The sequence below is a fragment of the Neoarius graeffei genome, chromosome 3, assembly GCF_027579695.1.
Source record: "Neoarius graeffei isolate fNeoGra1 chromosome 3, fNeoGra1.pri, whole genome shotgun sequence".
Lineage (NCBI taxonomy): Eukaryota > Metazoa > Chordata > Actinopteri > Siluriformes > Ariidae > Neoarius > Neoarius graeffei.
The window spans coordinates 58,249,956-58,271,741 of record NC_083571.1 but is presented as its reverse complement, the minus strand read 5'-3'; the positions used below and the strand labels follow the sequence as shown (position 1 = coordinate 58,271,741).

Here is a 21,786-nt window from a genome sequence, read left to right as displayed (position 1 = left end):
AACTCCCTCCAAAGATTTTCTATGGGGTTGAGATCTGGAGACTGGCTAGGCCACTCCAGGACTTTGAAATGCTTCTTATGAAGCCACTCCTTCGTTGCCTGGGCGGTGCGCTTGGGATCATTGTCATGCTGAAAGACCCAGCCACGTTTCATCTTCAATGCCCTTGCTGATGGAAGGAGGTTTTCTCTCAAAATCTCACGATACATGGCCCCATTCATTCTTTCCTTTACACGGATCAGTCGTCCTGGTCCCTTTGCAGAAAAACAGCCCCAAAGCATGATGTTTCCACCCCCATGCTTCACAGTAGGTATGGTGTTCTTTGGATGCAACTCAGCATTCTTTCTCCTCCAAACATGACAAGTTGAGTTTTTACCAAAAAATTCTATTTTGTTTTCATCTGACCATATGACATTCTCCCAATCCTCTTCTGGATCATCCAAATGCTCTCTAGCAAACTTCAGACGGGCCTGGACATGTACTGGCTTAAGCGGGGGACACGTCTGGCACTGCAGGATTTGAGTCCCTGGCGGCATAGTGTGTTACTGATGGTAGCCTTTGTTACTTTGGTCCCAGCTCTCTGCAGGTCATTCACTAGGTCCCCCCGTGTGGTTCTGGGATTTTTGCTCACCGTTCTTGTGATCATTTTGACCCCACGGGGTGAGATCTTGTATGGAGCCCCAGATCGAGGGAGATTATCAGTGGTCTTGTATGTCTTCCATTTTCTAATAATTGCTCCCACAGTTGATTTCTTCACACCAAGCTGCTTACCTATTGCAGATTCAGTCTTCCCAGCCTGGTGCAGGTCTACAATTTTGTTTCTGGTATGCTCTGACAGCTCTTTGGTCTTGGCCATAGTGGAGTTTGGAGTGTGACTGTTTGAGGTTGTGGACAGGTGTCTTTTATACTGATAACGAGTTCAAACAGGTGCCATTAATACAGGTAATGAGTGGAGGACAGAGGAGCCTCTTAAAGAAGTTACAGGTCTGTGAGAGCCAGAAATCTTGCTTGTTTGTAGGTGACCAAATCCTTATTTTACCGAGCAATTTACCAATTAATTCATTAAAAATCCTACAATGTGATTTCCTGGATTCTTTCCCCCCATTCTGTCTCTCATAGTTGAAGTGTACCTGTGATGAAAATTACAGGCCTCTCTCATCTTTTTAAGTGGGAGAACTTGCACAATTGGTGGCTGACTAAATACTTTTTTGCCCCACTGTAAGTATCATGGCTGTGCATCCTAAAGCAGAATGGGAAAACCCTTCACATGGCCATATTCTGACATTTTCTTGTATATGACTATACAGTAGTTCTAAAAGCTACAGGCTTTCCTGAAATATATTTTTGCATTTTAATACAAACTTCATTGTGTCTCTTTACTTGAATGAAGTTTGATGTCATGTTGACCTTGATGGAGGAATAATAGCTGATTTTCATTTTTATTTCAGTTGTGGGGGTGGGTTTCCCAAAAGCCACTTAATGCTAACAGCATCTTGACTAGGAGAGAAAGAGCATTCATTGTGCTGCTCGCGCTACCATTTAACGATGACCTTTTTGCTGCAATGCTTTTGGGAAACTCAGGCCTGTTATGTTGAAAGAATTTCTTTTTAGAAATATCTTTTTATTAGTCATTGAATCATTTAAAAAGATTGTCTGCTGTTGTCTGTACAGTATGTATAAGCATGTTTCTTGATGATGATGTGGAGGATCAGAGACATTTGAACAGTCAGTATGTGATTACAAACTGAACTGATTAGGCTGATGAGACCAAGTGATTTTTACGATTATATATTTTATTTTTAGCCATTTTTGGCTACATTCCAGAATTTACCTTCAGCAACTTAAAAACAGAAATAAAGACAAAAAACAAAACAGATTTGTATGTTTAAATTTAGATAGTAGTGGCACTTTCACATTCAGTAAAGAGGATCCATGTGCTTTTCTCTCCTTGTCATTTCCACACATGACAAAAATATTTGGCCCTGCTCTCATTTTGAGAGTCTAAATATACTAAATATACTGTCCCAGTAATTAACAACAGGGTGAAATTACAAAGTCACTCACTCCCTCAGTTTAATGATACACTTCTGGATGCTATTCGAGCAATTCCACCATAGCTCAGTAGTGGTATAGTGCATACAAAACAAAAATCTGTCAGATAAAAAAAAAAAAAAAGATGGTTCAGCAAGTATTGTTTGTTCATTGAGGACAAATTAACATTTTGCCATAAGGTTTTCAGTGCACAATGTGTGTCTCAGATTAAAGAAAATGAGCATGGGGGTTTAGGGTTCATTTTAATAGTGCTGCGAGGCTCTTAGGGAAAACTCTCTAATCAAAAGCATTTTACTGTTCTACCCTAATCGATCTGTTTATAGCCTGCTGGTGCTATATTTTACTGCTGTGCTTGAAACTGAATGTCCACACTGCAAAAAATTGAAAACTGAATTTGAGGAGAAAATTACTTAATACTAGTGAAATGATCTTGCTGCATGGACAGATATTTTTATTTGATAAGACATTAGAATAAGTTGGTTGCGATCTAGAAATAGGTTTAATAATCTCAGAATTGGTGTCTTGTATTCTTCTAATAAGAAATGCTAGATTGTTTCAACTATTTTCAAGATATTTTCACTTGCTAAGATATCATTTTTTGCAGTGCAGATACTCCCATTTCTGGCATTTTTTGTGTGTATGTGTTACTGATTTTAGCAACTTTGAAGATCGAGAATGAATAAGACACTAAACTACCAATGTTTATTTGAAACTGTATACTGTATTACCATAAGAATTAGGAAGTATTCAAAAAATATTCAAAAATACCATATTTTTGGGGGCAAAAGGGCCATCAATGGAGCAGATTGCCCACGTGATTTGTGAGTGTGTTTGATTATTTGATTATTTTTCATTCACAGGTGAAGTTACGTTGTCTTCTGAATCCATTCAGGCCAATTCAAACCATTTAGCAGTTAAGTGTTCACTCAATCAGCCCATTGCTGCACTATACTTGTTGCCATCACTACTTTTTTTTGTTCACATGCATAAAGAAAGTGGAAACGCTACAGTAATGTGTTGTGAAAACATTATTATTATTATTATTATTATTATTATTATTATTATCTTGATAGTCCATTTGAAACTGTGGCTTGGAGGAGGTGCTTGGAAATGCTTGGAAGTGTCAGTAGGCCAAAAAAAAGAAAAAAGGACATCTGTTCCTCACTAAACTAAAACACAGACAGACCACTCATCTTCACATTCAATAAAATGTTACAATGTCAATAAAACACGCATGCTGCATACACAGCCGCCAGGAAATCAAATCAGTACTAAGCAGGATCTGGAAGATGATGTGACGTTTCACATTTGTGATTTTTATTGTGTACTGTCAATTATAGAATTATTGGCACCCTTTGAAATGAAAATAAAACGTGCAATGAGCTTAAATGTAGTTATGGGAGTAATAATAATAATAACAATAACATAAAATGAGCCACCTCTTAACCTTCTGGCAGAGGCAATGAAGTTTTGGTTGAAAATATCCTTGTTCTTGTACATAGTGGAATTATGAGCCATAATAAACCACTTTAAGTTCTTTTCATACTTGCCAACTCTATCGATTCACACGGTAGTCTACTGCTTTTGACAGGTGAATACCGCCTACTGCTTTTAGTTCTAAAACTACCACATTACAAAATAATCAGTGAACACTGTTGGATTTGCTCTTCTGACCTCACTTTAGCTGTTTTCGGCACAGGGGATACATCGTGTGACATAGTCATATTAAGTGAAGCCAAGAGCCAACGGAATGGCATGATAATTGTGTTGAATCTAAATTGCATCACTCTATTACACCACTACATTGGCTCCTGTTATGGTTCTAGCCAATCAGCAATGAGCTCACATATTACAACCAAAAAGACACTCTGGTGATCATGAATAATGAATTCTCCAAAGAAAAAGATTCGCTATGACAACAAGTTCAAGGCGACTTGGTCATCAGATCATCCAGCACTATGGGGCAGCCGTGGCCTGAAGGTTAGAGAAGCAGCCGTCTTGGGTTGCCAAAGGGTCGTCGTTTTGATTCCCAGGACCAGCAGGAAAAATGTGAGGGGAGTTGAGTGAATGAACAGCACTTTCTCCTCCCTCTGTATCATGGCTGAAGTGCCCTTGAGCAAGGCACCAAACCCCCAACTGTTCCCTGGGTGCTGTTGTATAGCTGCCCACTGCTCTGGGTGTGTATGTGTGTGTGCTCATTGCCCACTTGTGTGTTCACTGCTGTAGATGGTTTAAATGTAGAGGAGGACTTTTGCTGCTTCTTCAAAGCATCAAGGCAAGGTGAGATGCATGCATTTTGTGAAGTATGCCAGTCTGATTTCCTGATCAATTTTCTTTAAATATGGCATCCAGAATGCAGGAGAATGCACCATTTTACACCAATTTTTTTCTTCTACATTTTCCAGGGGTGTATGCCACTTTTCAATCTCTGGAGGTTGGCAAGTATGTCTTTTTATCAGTAATTCTGGACTATCTGTGAAATATGCATGTTTATGAGTGTATGAGAGGTGTTTGTCTGTTTTTAATATAAGAAGTCTGCAGGAAGCTGTTTGTGTTTGACTGCATTGTGTTATTGGCTCATTAGAAAGGAGAGAACCCAAAGCCAGGCTTCATTAGATGATGTAATTAGGGATGTCTAACAAGGGCAGAGATTAATTAGTCCACTGAGCGAGACTGAGAAGAATGAAGGTCCGTGAGACGTTTCACAAGACCCCAAGATCATCACCACAATGCAGACTTTCCTCTTCAATCCTTTGTCCTCTATCTTCTTGAAAAAAAAATCCAATCCCTATTTCCTCAGGCACAACACAACAGGACACATATGTCAACAATGAGCAGAATTTAAAGCTGGAACTGCATCTCAGCCACCCTTTTTCTCTCCAAGCCTCTGTCTCTATGGGGTTCAATGCCTGAATTTCCCACTGCATGACTGTTAATGTAGGAGGAGGTGATGGTAAGGCTTACTACAGTTGTGATGGATATATTTAGCAATATACTAATACTTATTCATTGTCTTTGATCAGAAAAACAAAACTACCTACAAGCAGTAATGATAAAGCCATTGCTGAAGTCAAGGGTGCCAATACTTTACTATTCCTCAATACATAGGAAAGCATGATTGAAAACTTGATGTCATTAAAATGCAGTGAAAATGCAAAGGGTCACGCATTTTCTGTGGCTGAATCTTAAATCAACGCGTAATGAACCATTTCTTCTTCTTCTTCCACATGGGAGTTTATGGCAACCCATGAAATATTTTGTGTCCTTCTTTTAACTAATAATAACTCAATTCCACTTTCTTCTGATTCTTGTAGTCATGCCGAGTTCAAAAGATACCATGATATTAATTTCCACAATATTGGATTTTCCTCCATTAAATTATCCAAAAACAATTTTTCCATTTCTTCTCCTGTAAATTTGTCCAATTATTACCAAAGCTGGAATATTGCATCATGACAAAGAGCTGAACAAAATCTGTTTCATGGAATTTTGATGTAGAATTTGTCCATAATGCACAAACAATTTGATGGCTAAGTTGCTCAACAGAATGTGAGGGTGTATTTTAGGAATGGTGTGACGTATTCGAGTTTATTTTCAACCTGGGAGGCCTACTGAAAACAGGACAGAAGGCAATATCTCAGCAACAGCTTAAGGTTTTGCCATCGAATTTATTAAATCTCCTTGGGAACAAGCAATGATGGCCCCAATGATGGTGGCTTCTGGTCTTCCACCAGTGCTTGGCCCCTTTAATCACTGCTCAAAGCTCATCTCATCTCATCTCATCTCATCTCATTATCTCTAGCCGCTTTATCCTGTTCTACAGGGTCACAGGCAAGCTGGAGCCTATCTCAGCTGACTACGGGTGAAAGGCAGGGTACACCCTGGACAAGTCGCCAGGTCATCACAGGGCTGACACATAGACACAGACAACCATTCACACTCACATTCACACCTACGGTCAATTTAGAGTCACCAGTTAACCTAACCTGCATGTCTTTGGACTGTGGGGGAAACCGGAGCACCCGGAGGAAACCCACGCGGACACGGGGAGAACATGCAAACTCCGCACAGAAAGGCCCTCGCCGGCCACGGGGCTCGAACCCGGACCGTCTTGCTGTGAGGCGACAGCGCTAACCACTACACCACCGTGCCGCCCACTGCTCAAAGCTATTATTATTATTATAGTACTTGAGATCAGTCTTGGTCTTTTGAGACCACTTTTTGAAGGTCTCAGTCTTGTCTCGGAATCAACTGCATTTTTACTCGGTCGTGTCACAATGTGATTCAATGCTAATTTGAAATTTTTGCTACTGTTAATGGCCATCACCCCTCCCTGCCCCAGAAGTGGACAGTAACAAAATACATTTACTTGAGTACTGTACTTAAGTACACTTTTTGAGTATCTGTACTTGAGGTTTTTTTTTTGGCAACTTATGACTTTAACTTCACTACATTTGAAAAACAAATATCGTACTTTTTACTCCACTACATTTCTATCAAGGTCCTCATTACTCATTACTATGAAGCAGCTTTGAAAGTGGATGTTTTTTTTTCTTTTCTTTTTGAAAATGTGATTGTTTTTTTCACAGGTGACACTGAAACAGCCTATCAGTGATCACTAGGGTCAGGTCACGTCCACAGACTGGATAAAATCAAATTCAATGATTTCTCTGCAGCATTATTAAACATGATCAGTTGATGGCAGAATGGAAGATGGCGGTACTTCTGGGGAATGCATGCACCCATGGCTTTACCTAGAACCCATGTTTCAGTTTTCTGAAAGGAATAAAGAATCATTTTGTTTTAAATGTTTGCCTAAAATGAACCACATCATGGCCTACAAAAACTTGCCGTCCAACCTGAAGAAACATATTGAGGTATGTAAACGTTTTGTTCCAAGAGAACGCTTGTAATGAAGTTGTCTGTGCTTTAGAGCTAGCGATAATGTTGTAATAGCTATGTAGTCTGGTTAGTCAAATGACTTTATATGGATTTTCCTGCCAAGTTGCCATCGCCTTGTCCACGGCTAACGTTAACACATACAGTAGCTAGTTAACTTGGACACTGTCAGTTAGCATGTAAAAACAGAGTTATGCTAACATGAATAATGTTAACTTATCTGAAGTCCTTTCAGAAATATGTTTTAGCATAATCTTGGCAAATAAACAAAATGTAGAAATCTTTCTTTTCTAGTAACGTTAGCTACACAATATGATTTTGAGTTTGAAAAGAGTTTGCTAGCATGTCAGGTGGAGTTTCACTGACTAGCTACCGTAGCTTAACGTTAAACCACCATGATTCCACAGGCAGATTCATATGTGCATGAATACATACAATTACGCGTGCGCGTGCCTGAAACACACACACAAGCCACACCCCTTCACTGCACCTGACACACACACACACACACACACACACACACACACACACACACACACACGAGACCTGTGAGATGAACAGTATTGTACTACTCAGTCACAACAAATTGCTGGCAGTTTTTGTTTTGATGTCAGATGATGGTCTTGCATTTTTTTGTCTTGCTGAAAGCAGTGTTGCTGTTGGGCAGTTACTAAGCTAGAGGTGTGGACCTGGGCAATGCCGGGGTGGCCCTATATTTAGCCGGGACCATCCCCGGCCCAAACCATCAATGGTGGCCTGCTTGGAGCATGGGGAAAATAATTTTCACTAATTTTGGTCACTGATCTTATTCTTGCATTAATCATCAATTCAACTGCACTCTGCATTTTCACATGGCAGCCCAGACGCCGACAGCATCGCAGCAGATTAAATAGGCGCTACCAAATAAGGAAATTCTCCCCTCCCCTCTATTGCAGTTGGTTTGGTCCAAGACTCCTCCTCTGTATTGCGGGGAACTTAAACAACATTGGCGCGAAACAGCGCGCGTCAGTGATGGAGGGCAGAAAGAGGCCAGGTGGAACCGAAAGGGCGAAGCTTAAAAAAAGGAAGGAGGTGGCAGCAAAATGTGCCAAATTGACAGATATGTTCTCAAGACCAGCTGGTAGGTTACGAAAGATATGGAGTATGATAACCCTGTTTGTCGATTTTATCAGTCTATGCTAGGCCTATAATGTGTCGATAGTTTGCGATGTCAATTCAGCTTTTTGATGTCATGTGAAATCTCGCAATTTACACGGTATAGATGTGGTGTATGTCTTAATTCTAAGAAGAACCGGACATTGCTTTACATCCCAGTTATTAACAATTTTAGATGAACAGGTCCCAAATGTGCTGTTGCGCGTTATTTCCTCATCCAGCCTATTCCATCTCGCTGTCACACCGTGCATTTCCACAGGCGTGCGCACATTGTGGTTATGAACACATAGGCCTAGAAGTCATATTTGATGTTAAATAATTGTTGTTAAATATATAACTTAGAAGAGGTGTATGCGTATGCCAATATTCTAAGCAGAATCGAACACTTGCTTTAGCCTACATTTCATTTAACCATTTTTGAGTTGCCTAATGCGCCCTCACGCTTTATCTGCCGGTTGCTGAGTACCCAGCATTGTTGATTTGCCATTATTTTCGAGGCGTATGCGGCATGTAATGCACAAGCATTGGTTTAAATGCACGCGAGATGGGTGCTTTCGTTATTTTAAGACTATGTGACTAAAAATGTGTTGTGTAATTCGTCTTAAATAACGCGAAACAATCAGCCATACTCGCTGCTTTGCTATTTGGAGTGGCAGTCAGCTGGATTTCGCCCCCGACGTAAAAGTTCATTCCCACACCCGGGCCGAAGATGCCGATTTCTGAAGATGCATGTCCTTTGGATGTGTTTTCAAATATTTTCACTAAGGAACTTTGGGACATGTTGGTGACACAGATAAATGTATATGCGGATTAGACACGCGGCCACACACCATCCAATTTTAAGTGGAGCCCCGTCTCATACTAGATGAAATCGTTCGTCGGTCTCTGCATTACGTTTGTGGTCATTAAACTACCGCGTAATGGAAGTTTTATTAACCCTAAAGTAATGCAGAGAACGACGAACAACATACATTGTCACTACCTGAATTTAAACCAAATAAAAAGCATTGTGAAATAACAGTTATTTGTTTTATCTTTTTTTAATGTACTCAAATTCCTCCTCCATTTCAAAGTGGCCTGAATGTGAATTAAACTCCCGGACTGAAAACAGGGCCCACTCCGGCCCTGGACCTGGGTTTTAAGCAGGTTGATTTGTCATTTTTATTTTCTGAGCAAGCTGCATTTATAGCTATTCCACTGTTTTAATGATTAACATACACATACATGTGTGCACACACTGCCAGAGCTGTGTCCGAACACTACCATGCTGCTTTGTGGGGGTGGGGAGAAGTGTTATAATTAAAAAAAAAAAAATGACAGTGGCTCTTTTTCAGCTCAGTTGTGTTTCATTTTATAACATTCTACCAGGCGTTTATTCTACAGGTTCTACAAGCTAGTCAGTAAATCCAGTCAGTTGCTTCAGAGAAATTAGGTTTTGTAAGTGCTGTGGCAATAATACAACAATGTGTTGACAGAAAATATACTTTTAATACTTAAAGCATATACGCAGAACCATGGCTTCAATTTCTTTTATAAATGCCTTGAGACCTCAAGAATGGCACAGAAATAGTTTTAAGTGTTAACAATAAATCTAATATAGTAATTTTTACAATTAAAGTGATTCATATAGGTAGCGGTCTGAGTGAATGACTTTGACGTCCGTAACGTCACAGCAGGAAGTCTATTGGTCTTATCGCCATTTCCGCTATACTAAACACAGAGCTGACTGCAACTCCGATCCTCCATTTTCAGCTAATTTATTGCCATGCCACGTAGATGTGCCAGCAACACAACAGAAGGTGGATTTACATTGCATTCATGGCCCAAGAATGTTCAAACTGCAAAGATTTGGATGCGCTTTGCAAAAAGTTCATGGGCACATTGGGTGCCTATGAAGTGGTCTCTCCTTTGCTCTGCACACTTTACTGAAGACTCATACGAGACCTCTGATCTCTTGAGGAACGTTGGCTATTGAGGTTTTTCACCCACGTGACCAAGTCATGTGATGCATCGTTAGGCTGCCATTTTGGACGTCACGGCTCGAATCAGTTTGAATGCGAGGAAGGCGACAAACGAAAAACATAAAAGAAAAAGGAGCGAGATGCAGAAAACACCTTCACTATCCAGCGACATAGGGCATTTACAGGGCGAGCAGAGGGAGAGGTATTTGCAAAAATTGAGGTTAGCAGGCTTAGAGAACGACGCTTACCTGCTTCCACCAGGATTGTTCACTGACGTACGGAAGTACATGAAGCCCTCGTCTTTACCTGACTTCGGCCCACATGATCTGTATACCTATGTCGTTAAAAACCCATCGCCATACACAGGTATTGATCTGAAAGCGTATAAGAGTTTGGATGCCTACAAATATTTTGTGTCAGGCTGGGTAACATGCCTACATCAGCGGGTCGTCCCTGGAGCCGGTGGTCGCCATCTTATTACAGCTAAGGTTTGTTCACATTTTCATTTACTTTCGGTCCTCAGGATAAATGAAATGTTATTAAATGTCATTGAAATAACTTCTTAGTCTGTTGAGACATGGCCCGTTATAAATTTGCTGTTACCAGGCAATGACCAAGAACTGTATTATTAGGGTCGGTGTCTGTGTTGTAGCAGTGTACTAGCAGCTAGCTGTTAGCACTAGCTAATGTCAACAACATAGTAGCTAGTATGTTACTGTAGCAATGTTTACGTTCAGTCATTTGGATGACTGTTAAAACCTTTCAGTCTCAAGTTTTTTCTTTACTGTATTTACTAGTTTACTGTAATTATGATCCGGCAACTATTTACACCGGATCCAGTGTAAATAGCTGCCGGAGCGCGCTCCGGAACCTCGGCTGGAGCACTCTGGGAGCAAGCCGGAGCGTGCTGCTTAATTTGAGGGGGAGCAAGCCGGAGCGCGCTCCAGAACCTCAGCCGGAGCACTCTGGGAGCAAGTTGGAGCGCGCTGCTTAATTTGAGGGGGAGCAAGCCGGAGCGCGCTCCGGCAGCTATTTACACTGGATCCGGTGTAAATAGCTGCCGGATCATAATTACAGTAAACTAGTAAATACAGTAAAGGAAAAACTTGAGACTGAAAGGTTTTAACAGTCATCCAAATGACTGAACGTAAACATTGCTACAGTAACATACTAGCTACTATGTTGTTGACATTAGCTAGCTTGACCTTCAAAATGGCGGACACCGGGGCGTCACGTGACCTTGTGATGTCAGGTGAAATACCTCAATAAGCCCATATTGAAAGAGGGTGCAGTACCAACAATTAAATAAAACTACAAGAAAAGGAAAGTATTTATTTTATCTACTTTTTAAAAGGAAAGTAAGTTCAGTTTCACCAGTTCTCCCGGAGAGTGAGCCGAGGGTTGTTGGTAAAACCCGGAACGGGACGGGACATATTGCTCGGGCAGTGACCTCCCCACAGTTGTTGCTAAAACTGGTGATGTTCTGTTCCGTCCCGGATTTTAGTAATTGCCTGAGCCGAGCAGTAATGGCGGAGTACTCTGTATGGAGAAAATGGAGAATGAGTGGACCAGCCATCTGATTTCTCCACTGGATATTGCTGCCATCTCGCCCTTACATGGAAGAAGTGAATGAACAGAGAACTGAACGAACAACTGAAAGTCAGATTGTTTCAAAACAATCGGCCACAAGATCGGCCTTCAAGAAGCGAGAACACAGACGCGTAAGCTCCGACTCATTTGGATATAAAGCAACAAAAACAACATGTTGTTTAGCTGCATTTAGATTAATACATGTAACTTGTATTGTGTGTTTACATTACCGGCATAAGATTATTTAATTTGCTTCAGAATGTGATTGTCTCAGTTCATCTGATTATTTAATTAGCCTTTTATGTTTTATCAGTGAAAATGCATGCATGTACATGTATGCTGCATAAGTTATAACGCCCATCCTGTTTTAATGAGAGTCAACCCACAATCAGTGAAGTCAAATCAGTCTTAGTTATGCAAGTCGGTAACGGGATTTCTTACTTTCACCATCAATTTTTATTTATATGACTTTGGTCTATAGTTGTCAAAGGCCTCGGCCTTAAAACCGGTTTCTGCTGTGACGTCATGCACTCAGGGCTGGCTGGCTCAGCGGGGCAGCTCGAATGCCAACTTTGCGGTCGATTTTAACTCTCAAAAATATATTTTTTAAAATTCCCATTTATGAAGCACACAAGAGACAAGGGTGGAGATACTATCCACTCAGAAATGTATTTAAAAATAAAGGTTCTGCGTATCTGCTTTAAGTATTTTTAAAAGCAAATACTTCAGTACTTTAACTTGAGTAAAAATTTGACTGTCCAACTTTCACTTCTACTGGAGTAACATTTGACCAGTGGGAACTGTACTTTGACTTAAGTAATGAAATTGGGTACTTTGTCCACCTCTGCCTGGCCCCTTCACACTGACTGGTCTGGTCCTGGTCTTGACTAGATCTCAACACTTCAAAGTCTTGGTCTTGTCTCAGTCTCATACACTCTGGTCATGGCCATGACTTAGTCTTGGCTGAGGTGGTTTTGACTACAACACATTATTATTATTATTATTATTATTATTACTAACCACAGTAGTTTGTATTTTATCAGGACAATTTTGTGATAGTTGTCTCTGACCAACCAGTCAGCATTATTTCTAACTCCACCCACATGTCCTTGTTCAGTAAACATTTTTCCCATTCAAGAAAGGAAACTAAATATCAAATGGGTACTGTGGTACCGTACGGGACACTTGAAATGATAACTATGGATTTGTTAATTTTTGCTGTATCACATTGTTTTGCGGAAAAGTGCTATAAGGTGTCAACTCAGTTTTGCTGCTGTCTACTGGTGTGTGTCTGTGTTTTACAATACTCCTACTCCCTTCATAGCTACTTTGATTCTTTATTACACTATAACAAGGCTCCCTTGAGTAAACGTACAATTTTCAGAAAAGTCTATAGTTTGTCATAATTAATATTAAACTTTTTAAGAAAATAACAAATTACACTTTGTTTTAATGGATGTCAGAAATTACTGCAGCAGTGCTGTAACACAAGGCCTATCCAGGGTTTACCCCACCTCTCACCCACCTGCAATGGATAAATGGCATAGAAATGAATGGATGAATGCTGTAAAATAAATACCTAAAGGACAATACAGATGTGAAGTGCTGAGATCATTTCACCTAATAAACTTTATCTTGGCTGTTCTCAGTTGATTTACACTTAAAGCTATAAATTCATCCTAGCTTCATTTGACTTTCAAACTCTCAGTTTATAGAACTGACTCTGCCCCATGAGGTCATGTAAAGGTTACAGGCATGACCTTTATAATGTTAACAATGCAACAATACTGACCAAACACAGCTATATTTATAAAATCCCAGGTATTGAGATTTCTCTCTCTCTCTCTCTCTCTCTCTCTCTCTCTCTCTGTGCATGTGTGTCCCATTAATCTACATTAATACACCCCAATTTAGAAGAATGTACTCACCACCAGGCTCGCACTCCTCTAAATCCTCATCATCACTAGGACATTCTGCTGATGCTACTAGCAGATCATCTGTGTTCTGAAAGAGAGAAGCATAGAAAGACAGAGATATTGGGTCGTTAATATTTTCCCCACTTCCAGGGTATCTGTCTTATGTATTGTTTGTATGCATGAATAAATAAATAAATGTCAATAAATCAGACAATTAAAATAGATTTTGTGTTTAAAGTGTTTTATATTCTTCTTCTTATTATTATTATCTCATGTCATCTCTCATTATCTCTAGCTGCTTTATCTTGTTCTACAGGGTCGCAGGCAAGCTGGAGCCTATCCCAGCTGACTACAGGCGAAAGGCGGGGTACACCCTGGACAAGTCGCCAGGTCATCACAGGGCTGACACGTAGACACAGACAACCATTCACACTCACATTCACACCTACGCTCAATTTAGAGTCACCAGTTAACCTAACCTGCATGTCTTTGGACTGTGGGGGAAACCGGAGCACCCGGAGGAAACCCACGCGGACACGGGGAGAACATGCAAACTCCACACAGAAAGGCCCTCGCCGGCCACGGGACTCGAACCCGGACCTTCTTGCTGTGAGGCGACAGCGCTAACCATTACACCACCGTGCCGCCCCATTATTATTATTATTATTATTATTATTATTATTATTATTATTATTATTATTATTATTATCCAATAATAATAGAGTGAAAATGTGGGAAAGCACTCATTACAAGTCAAACTTAATTTTTTTCTCTGCCACAATTTTTTTCTGTGCCCTCAAATGTTTAACAGTTTTTTTTCCCTTACAGGATTCATTTTCATATCCAAAAACATTTAGTCCACAAGAAAAAAAAAGTCATTCCTTTAAAAATGTGAAGGCAACACTATTTATGCATTATTTTACACATTGACATGCCAGCAGTACCTTCCATTTTAAACATTTAATGAACATGTCTTTGGGTCCAGGAAAATATTTCATGTGGAACCAAATGCATAATGTAGCATGCTGTAGTCTACAAAATGCTCATTTGCCCTCAGCAATATTCACCTATTTCATTCTTGCTGCTTAAATTTGTCAAATTGGTGTCAACATTAATCTGGACTAAGAGGTGCGAAAATGTCTTTCGAGCATCAAACCTCCAGGTGATGTAACTAAATACTGTATATTTAGTTTATTCATGTTAATGAAAACTCAAAAGTTTTAGGAATCAATAAATGAATCAGTCTTCTCTAAAAAGTAATTACATTGCATGATTGCTTTTAACGCATCCATGTATTTTGCATTCAGAGCCAGTGCAGAACTTGATAGCAATGCTTAACATCTAATTTATTATTAGACTATTTTGCAAGCTAATAATTCTACTCTACTGTTCAATAGTACATACCAGTAATGATGAAAATATAATGTATGTGATTCACATAATGGAGGTGCTGCCCCAGCCAAATTATAAAATAAGCATTTTTTTTTAAAGCCATGAAACTCCTGACTTGGTAATGGGACCTTCTGGAGACTGTGTCACATGGGAATGTAATGAAAGCTCTTCAGCTCTCTGTAGGCCTCTGTGCTATGTTGCTTGGTCAGGAGTTTTTACAATAGGAGGCACATGTTCTTTAGTCTTGGTTCAGGTATAAATGCAGGGGTTAAACCAGGCAGGATGTCAGTTCACCAGTTGGAAACAGCTTGAACAAACCAAACAAGCCATCATGACTATGGGAAAGGTAATCATCAAAGATGATGAAGGGATTAGACAATTATATTGTCTTGTCTTGATTCATTAACAATTGATTACAATTTGTCATTTTTGCTTAAACAGGTTATCTTCTATGAGGACAGGAACTTCATGGGGCGCTCCTATGAGTGCACCGGTGACTGTTCTGATATGCACTCTTACTTGAGTCGCTGCCACTCCTGCAGGGTGGAGGGTGGCTGCTGGATGGTCTACGACCACCCCAACTTCATGGGAAACCAGTATTTCCTGAGGAGGGGCGAGTACGCTGACTACATGAACATGTGGGGCTGGGGCAACAACTACATCAGGTCCTGCCGCATGATCCCCATGGTATGGTATTACAGTTGCAATGTCATTTGGAATATATTTGCCACAAAATTGACCCCATGTTTGATATTTTCCCAAACAGTACAGAGGATCCTACAGAATGAGGATCTATGAGAGGGACAACTTCATGGGTCAGATGATGGATGTGACGGATGACTGTGATTCCTTCATGGATCGCTACCACTGGTCCAACGGCTGCATGTCCTGCCATGTGATGGACGGCCACTGGCTCATGTATGAGCATCCCCACTACAGAGGCAGGATGTGGTACTTCAGGCCTGGAGAGTACAGGAACTTCAGGGACTACGGTGGCATGAGGTTCATGAGCATGAGGCGCATCATGGACTCTTGGTATTAAGTCAGTTCTACTGATTCTGAGAACCAATTTTCAATAAAACAAAGTTTTTAAAAGTGATTGCTGTTTTTTAAAATTATTTATACTGTTTTTTTTTAATGCATAGTGATCTGAAATGTCCACAATGAAGTAGTTTATTCATTTCTTGTGTAATTACTCTTTTATAGAGCCAACAAATTTATGGAGAGGCATTTTACCATTTAGTGAGCACCTTTTGAATGTTTTATTATTTTCATTTAGGCTTTTAAATTATCTTTCAAGCAATGTTCTTTCCTCCAAATCCCAAGCTCTCCAAATAGTAGAAATTACTGTTTCAGTAATAACATGCCTTTTGTATTTTGTCTTTTTTCCTCAGTAGTGCTTTGAACAATTTACTTATATTTAACACAAAAGATTATTATATTCTGTGGCAGACCTCAGACAGAAATTCTCCTTTAGGTGTGTCAAGGAAAATCAAGTTTTATTCGTGTTCGAGATCTAAAGATGAATATGAGAAGATCGATAAGAATCTAAACTTTAATTTCCTGATATAAGTGCATCAAAATTTGTTAAACAACATTTATTTGAACCCACCACTTTTCAAGTGATCAAAAAAAAAAAAATCCTGGAATATATGACAGACAAGTGTTGCCCAGGTGTGCAATGTCAGACTGATTGTTGGAGCAAATAATAGCTCTGAATTTGTTCTTGGTCTGAGTTCTGGGTTTCACCGAAGAAGATTGTTGTTATAAATAATTAACCAGCATGACACAAAGCTGTCTTTGGGAGAAAAGCAAGCCATTTTGAAGCTGAGAAAAGAGGGGAAATCAATACGAGCCATTGCACAAACACTGGGTGTAGCCAATACAACAATTTGGAATGTGGAAAAAGAAAGAACCCCCTGGTGTACTAACAACCAGATATTGAACAGGTCAGCCAAGGAAAACAACAGCAGCTGATGAGAGAAACATTGTGGTAGCTGTGAAGATAAACCCCAAAACAACACTCAATGACATCACCAATGCCACAGGGCAGGGTTGAAGGTATCACAATCAACAATATGAAGAAGACTTTGAGAGCAGAAATATAGAGGCCATATGACAAAATGCAAACCACTCATCAGCAGTAAGAATCAGAAGACCAGATTGGAATTCACAAAGAAGTACAGAGATGAGCTGCAAAAGTCCTGGAACTGAGATTAACCTCTACCAAAGTGTGGAGAAAGAAAGGATCTGCTCATTATCCAAAATAAGCACTGTGGAGGTCGTGTCCTGGCTTGGGCTTGCATGGCTGTTTCTGGAGTGGGCTCATTAATCTTTACTGATGGTGTAACTCATGATGGTAAGAATGAAGAAGAATGAAATCAGACATTTACAGAAACATACTATCTGACAAGTTACAGAATACCAAACTAATTGGGATGGACTTCATCATAAAGCAAGACAATGACCTACAAAACACTACAACATTCTAAAACAACTTAAAGGAGCCACGGTATAAGTCTAGAAAAGCATCACAAAAGAAGAATGCAGCAGTTTGGTGTTGTCAGTGGGTCACAGTCTTGATGCAGTTACTGCAAGTAAGGAATATCCATCCATTCATCCATCCGTCCATCCATTATTCATAACCACTTATCCTGTGCAGGGTTGCAGGCAAGCTCAAGCCTATCCCAGCTGACTATGGGTGAGAGGCGGGGTACACCCTGGACAAATCGCCAGGTCATCGCAGGGCTGACACATAGGTGGTGTTTACATCAGACCGTATCCGTCTCTTTTTCGTCGCGGATGCACTGTCTGTTCACATTAAAACGCCGGGAAACGACTCCACAGGTGGAACAACTTGAATCCGCCAGGGCCCACGTATTCAATCCATTACGTATCTGATCTGGTGCTGTGTAAACATTGAGGAACGAGGATACGCTGTGCTGAGCGCTAGCTGACGCCGTCATTGGACAACGTCACTGTGACATCCACCTTCCTGATTCGCTGGCGCTGGTCATGCCACGTTGGTCATGTGACGCGACTGCTGAAAAACGGTGCAGGCTTTCACTTCCTGCTATTTGTCCCAAATCACTGCTCGTGCACTTCACTCGCGTGCTCTATGAGCTGCACAGGGCCGGAGTGCGCACCCTCCAGAGGGCACTTGCTGTTCAGGGCGGAGTGACTTGGAGCGTAGGATGCCTGCGGAGCCGAGCGTATCCATGTATTGGCGTTGCTGTGTGCACGCAAATCATTTTAAAAACGTTAATCTGATGATCCGCTGATACGGTCTAATGTAAACACCACCATAGAGACAAACAACCATTCACACTCACATCTATGGTCAATTTAGAGCCACCAATTGGCCTAACCTGCATGTCTTTGAACTGTGGGGGAAACCGGAGCACCCGGAGGAAACCCACGCAGACACGGGGAGAACATGCAAACTCTGCACAGAAAGGCCCCTGTCGGCCGCTGGGCTCGAACCCAGAACCTTCTTGCTGTGTGGCGACAGCGCTAACCACTACACCACTGTGCAGCCTAAGTAAGGAATATGCAACAAAATATTTAAATAATATTGACTGGTGTTGAGTGGTATATCAGATATATTCCATTCAGCTAGCATGATATTGAATGAGTTGAAGACGAGTTGCTAGCTGAATGGAATATATCTGATATATCACAAAAAAGCCAGCCAATATTATTATTATTATTATTATTATTATTATTATTATTATTATACATTCCTTTTGGGTGTTCAACACGTCTTTGTCTTTCAAAATTCTCTCAACATCTTTCATATTTAATGACGCAAACCTGGCAGCCATGTTTGTTTACAAATTATCACAGTCGCTTGCTAGCATGGAAGTTTTATGTCTCTGATGTCTCTCTTTTCCAGTTTTTCGATGTCTGTTGGTATGCTTTTCTCTTGTAAATATGCGTGAAGAATACCTAATGAAGTTTTGGTAGCTTTTCGGGTGTTCAACACCTCTTTCTCTTGCTCGGCGAACAAAGAAATGCTTCTGCACATGCGCAGCAGAAAACTCTCTCAGTGAATATTTGCATCAGCTCCGACGTGTGATGTCATGTTGTTTAGACAACCATGCAATATTGTAAACCATATTCAATGCTCATTCTCCATTGGGTAGAGTGGTGTAATACATGCAGGATAAGCGATAAGCTAACAATATTGCATGCTATCAAACCAAATGAATGAAACCTGTTAGAAGGGAATAAAATATTTAGAAGGGAATAAAATAATGTTTTTAATTCCATTGAAAAAGTGTCCTGTATGTATAATAAGAAGTGAAATTTATTTGACAACTAAGTTCCAATATTTTTGCTCCCCTAAAACTTTGGGAGTTCCCATCAAAGGTGAAATGTTACAAGTTGTTTCAATGTAAGATACAAATATCAATAAATGAAGGGTGAATATTTTCAGAGGAGATCGTACAGAGTTTTAAAAGGGAGCATAAACATTTGCAGTACTCTGATCTTGGGAATTCTGAGTGCTGTGAAATGACTGATCTGAGTTGACCTCAATAGCTTGCGTGCTCTAACACATCTGTGTGTTTAGAGATGTTTTGACATGTTACATAACTCATCATTCTCAACGTTTGTCACTCGGAACTCTATCTTCTTGTGAGACTGAGCTGTTCCGTTCCCTAATGTGAGCTATTTTGGCATGTAGTTCTTTTTAAGAAGAAAAAAAAGGCACTGTATTTTTTCTTTTAGTTTTACACTGTCAATACATGATTTATACAGAAAATGGGGGAGGCTACAGTTTGTACATTGGGTTGTCTTGTGTCAAATTTACAAATGCGCTATAAGTTGATATCAGTGGTATGGCATGATGCAAAAAGCACGATGGAGTTAATGTTTTCTGTACAACTGACATCATTTATGAAGCTTGACATGAACAATTGTTTCCGCAACAAATGTGACATTCATGAAAACCCAGTTAGTTCAGGAAGACATTTGTATCCTGTGAGAACTCCTGAGTTTGTGTCCATATACCTAGCAGGACATCCATTGTGGGCAAGCTGTACAGGATATCTATCCTAGCTGACTATGGGCAAGAGGCGGGGTACACCCTGGACAAGTCGCCAGCAGGGTTGACACAGAGACAAACTACCATTCACACTCACATTCATACCTACGGTCAATTTAGAGCCACCAATTAGCCTAACCTGCATGTCTTTGGACTGTGGGGGAAACCAGAGCACCCGGAGGAAACCCACGCAGACACGGGGAGAACATGCAAACTCCACACAGAAAGGCCCTCGCTGGCCACTGGGCTCAAACCCAGAACCTTCTTGCTGTGAGGCGACAGTGCTAACCACTACACCACCAGGCTGCCCCTCTCAGGACACATTAATGTAATTGCTTGACAGATCATTTAATTGGTGATGAGTAACTGTAATTTTACATGCAACTTATACCATCAAGTTGAAATCACCTATTTCAATTACATACATAAATGTAATGGGCTTTTTTTTGTATAAAAGTAATTTCATATTTAAGACTTGAAAGAAATCAATCAAAAATAAATCGACAAATGGATCCAAATGTAGGGCGGCACGGTGGTGTAGTGGTTAGTGCTGTGTTGCCTCACAGCAAGAAAGTCCTGGGTTTGAGCCCAGCAGCCGACAAGGGCCTTTCTGTGTGGAGTTTGCATGTTCTCCCCATGGCTGTGTGGATTTCCTCCAGGTGTCAGCCCTGCGATCATCTGGTGACTTGTCCAGGGTGTACCCGACCTCTCGCCCATAGTCAGCTGGGATAGGCTCCAGTTTGCCTGCGACCCTGTAGAACAGGATAAGCGGCTACAGATAATGGATGGATGGATCCAAATGTGGCTAGCTGTTTAAATCAGACAAAAGAATCGCTCCACATAAAAGCAGGTAGAGTTAGTGTGTGTTCATGTTATAGCCAACATGCCGCAGTGGCTGAGCTGCATTATTGGAAGCAGGCTGCAGTTAGGAGGGCCTCTTGCCTTTTATGGTGTTTTGTGGGCGCCACTAAATGTAAATCAGCTGTGCTGATTGATTGATACATTTGCCGGTATGTACTGAAATTTTCTACATCTTGTAGGAATTTTGCATTGCGTTTGACCTACAAAAAACAAACAAAACCCTTCAGTAAAAGATTGATAAACATGACCCAATAAGAGGATTTGTGTTTGCATCAGGTTCATCACATGGAAAAACACTATTCTGTGTCAGCATTGATGACGTAGCTTTGCTCACTGATTCAGAGAGGAAATAAACATCAAAGTGTACAACTGATGTTTTATTTAACCATCAAAGTGTTTGGCGGCAAGATCAAAGCCATGTGATGCCTCTCGATTTCTGCAATTTTATTCAACCATAAAGACAGGTATGACTGAAGTCCTTCTTCTCTGTCTCACTCAGAATCAGTCTGTCTGTCTCACTATGGCAGCTGTTTGCTGTTGTCTTGTAGAAGCAGGAGAGGAACATGAGTTTGTCTGATGTATTTATAGTTACAGTGCAATCATGTCCTCCTGTGCTCCAAACTGCTGAGTATAATATACTGTTGATGAAAAGTATTTCTGAAAATAGTACATCAAATAGATTTAAGATTTAGATGGATGTACAAGTATCTGTGAGAATAGATTCTGGAAACAGCTATGTTTTTGTTAAAAATAGACCAGTGGTTTGTCTTGATACAAACTTGTCACCATCGTCATCGATGACAACGACGATGGTGACAAGTCTGTATCAAGACAAACCACTGGTCTATTATTAACAAAAAAAACCCCAAAACATTTGTTTCAGAATCTATTCTCATAGATTCACTTGTCACCATAA

General features: G+C 40.4%; 2 protein-coding genes across 4 annotated transcripts in view; one reads left to right on the top strand and one right to left on the bottom strand.

The window, feature by feature from the left end:
* Positions 1 to 21,786, bottom strand: part of nrxn2b (neurexin 2b) — a 1,271,620-nt gene that overhangs the window by 17,983 nt on the left and 1,231,851 nt on the right. For all 3 annotated transcript variants that reach the window (XM_060917059.1, XM_060917060.1, XM_060917061.1), the window contains one exon: positions 13,583 to 13,658. In XM_060917059.1, coding sequence (XP_060773042.1) covers positions 13,583 to 13,658 — 76 coding nt within the window. The remainder of the gene's footprint in view (positions 1 to 13,582; positions 13,659 to 21,786) is intronic.
* LOC132883428 (gamma-crystallin M2-like) lies at positions 15,294 to 16,004 on the top strand. The gene is made up of 3 exons (XM_060917062.1): positions 15,294 to 15,308; positions 15,404 to 15,649; positions 15,729 to 16,004. Exons 1-3 carry the CDS (start codon positions 15,294 to 15,296, stop codon positions 16,002 to 16,004), a joined length of 537 nt encoding a protein of 178 aa, XP_060773045.1.

What these genes read in the sequence shown, in the direction of transcription:
- LOC132883428 (XM_060917062.1), top strand. An exon ending in CCTGCCGCATGATCCCCATG is followed by an intron (nt 15,650 to 15,728) that starts GTATGGTATTAC and finishes TTTCCCAAACAG; the next exon opens with TACAGAGGATCCTACAGAAT.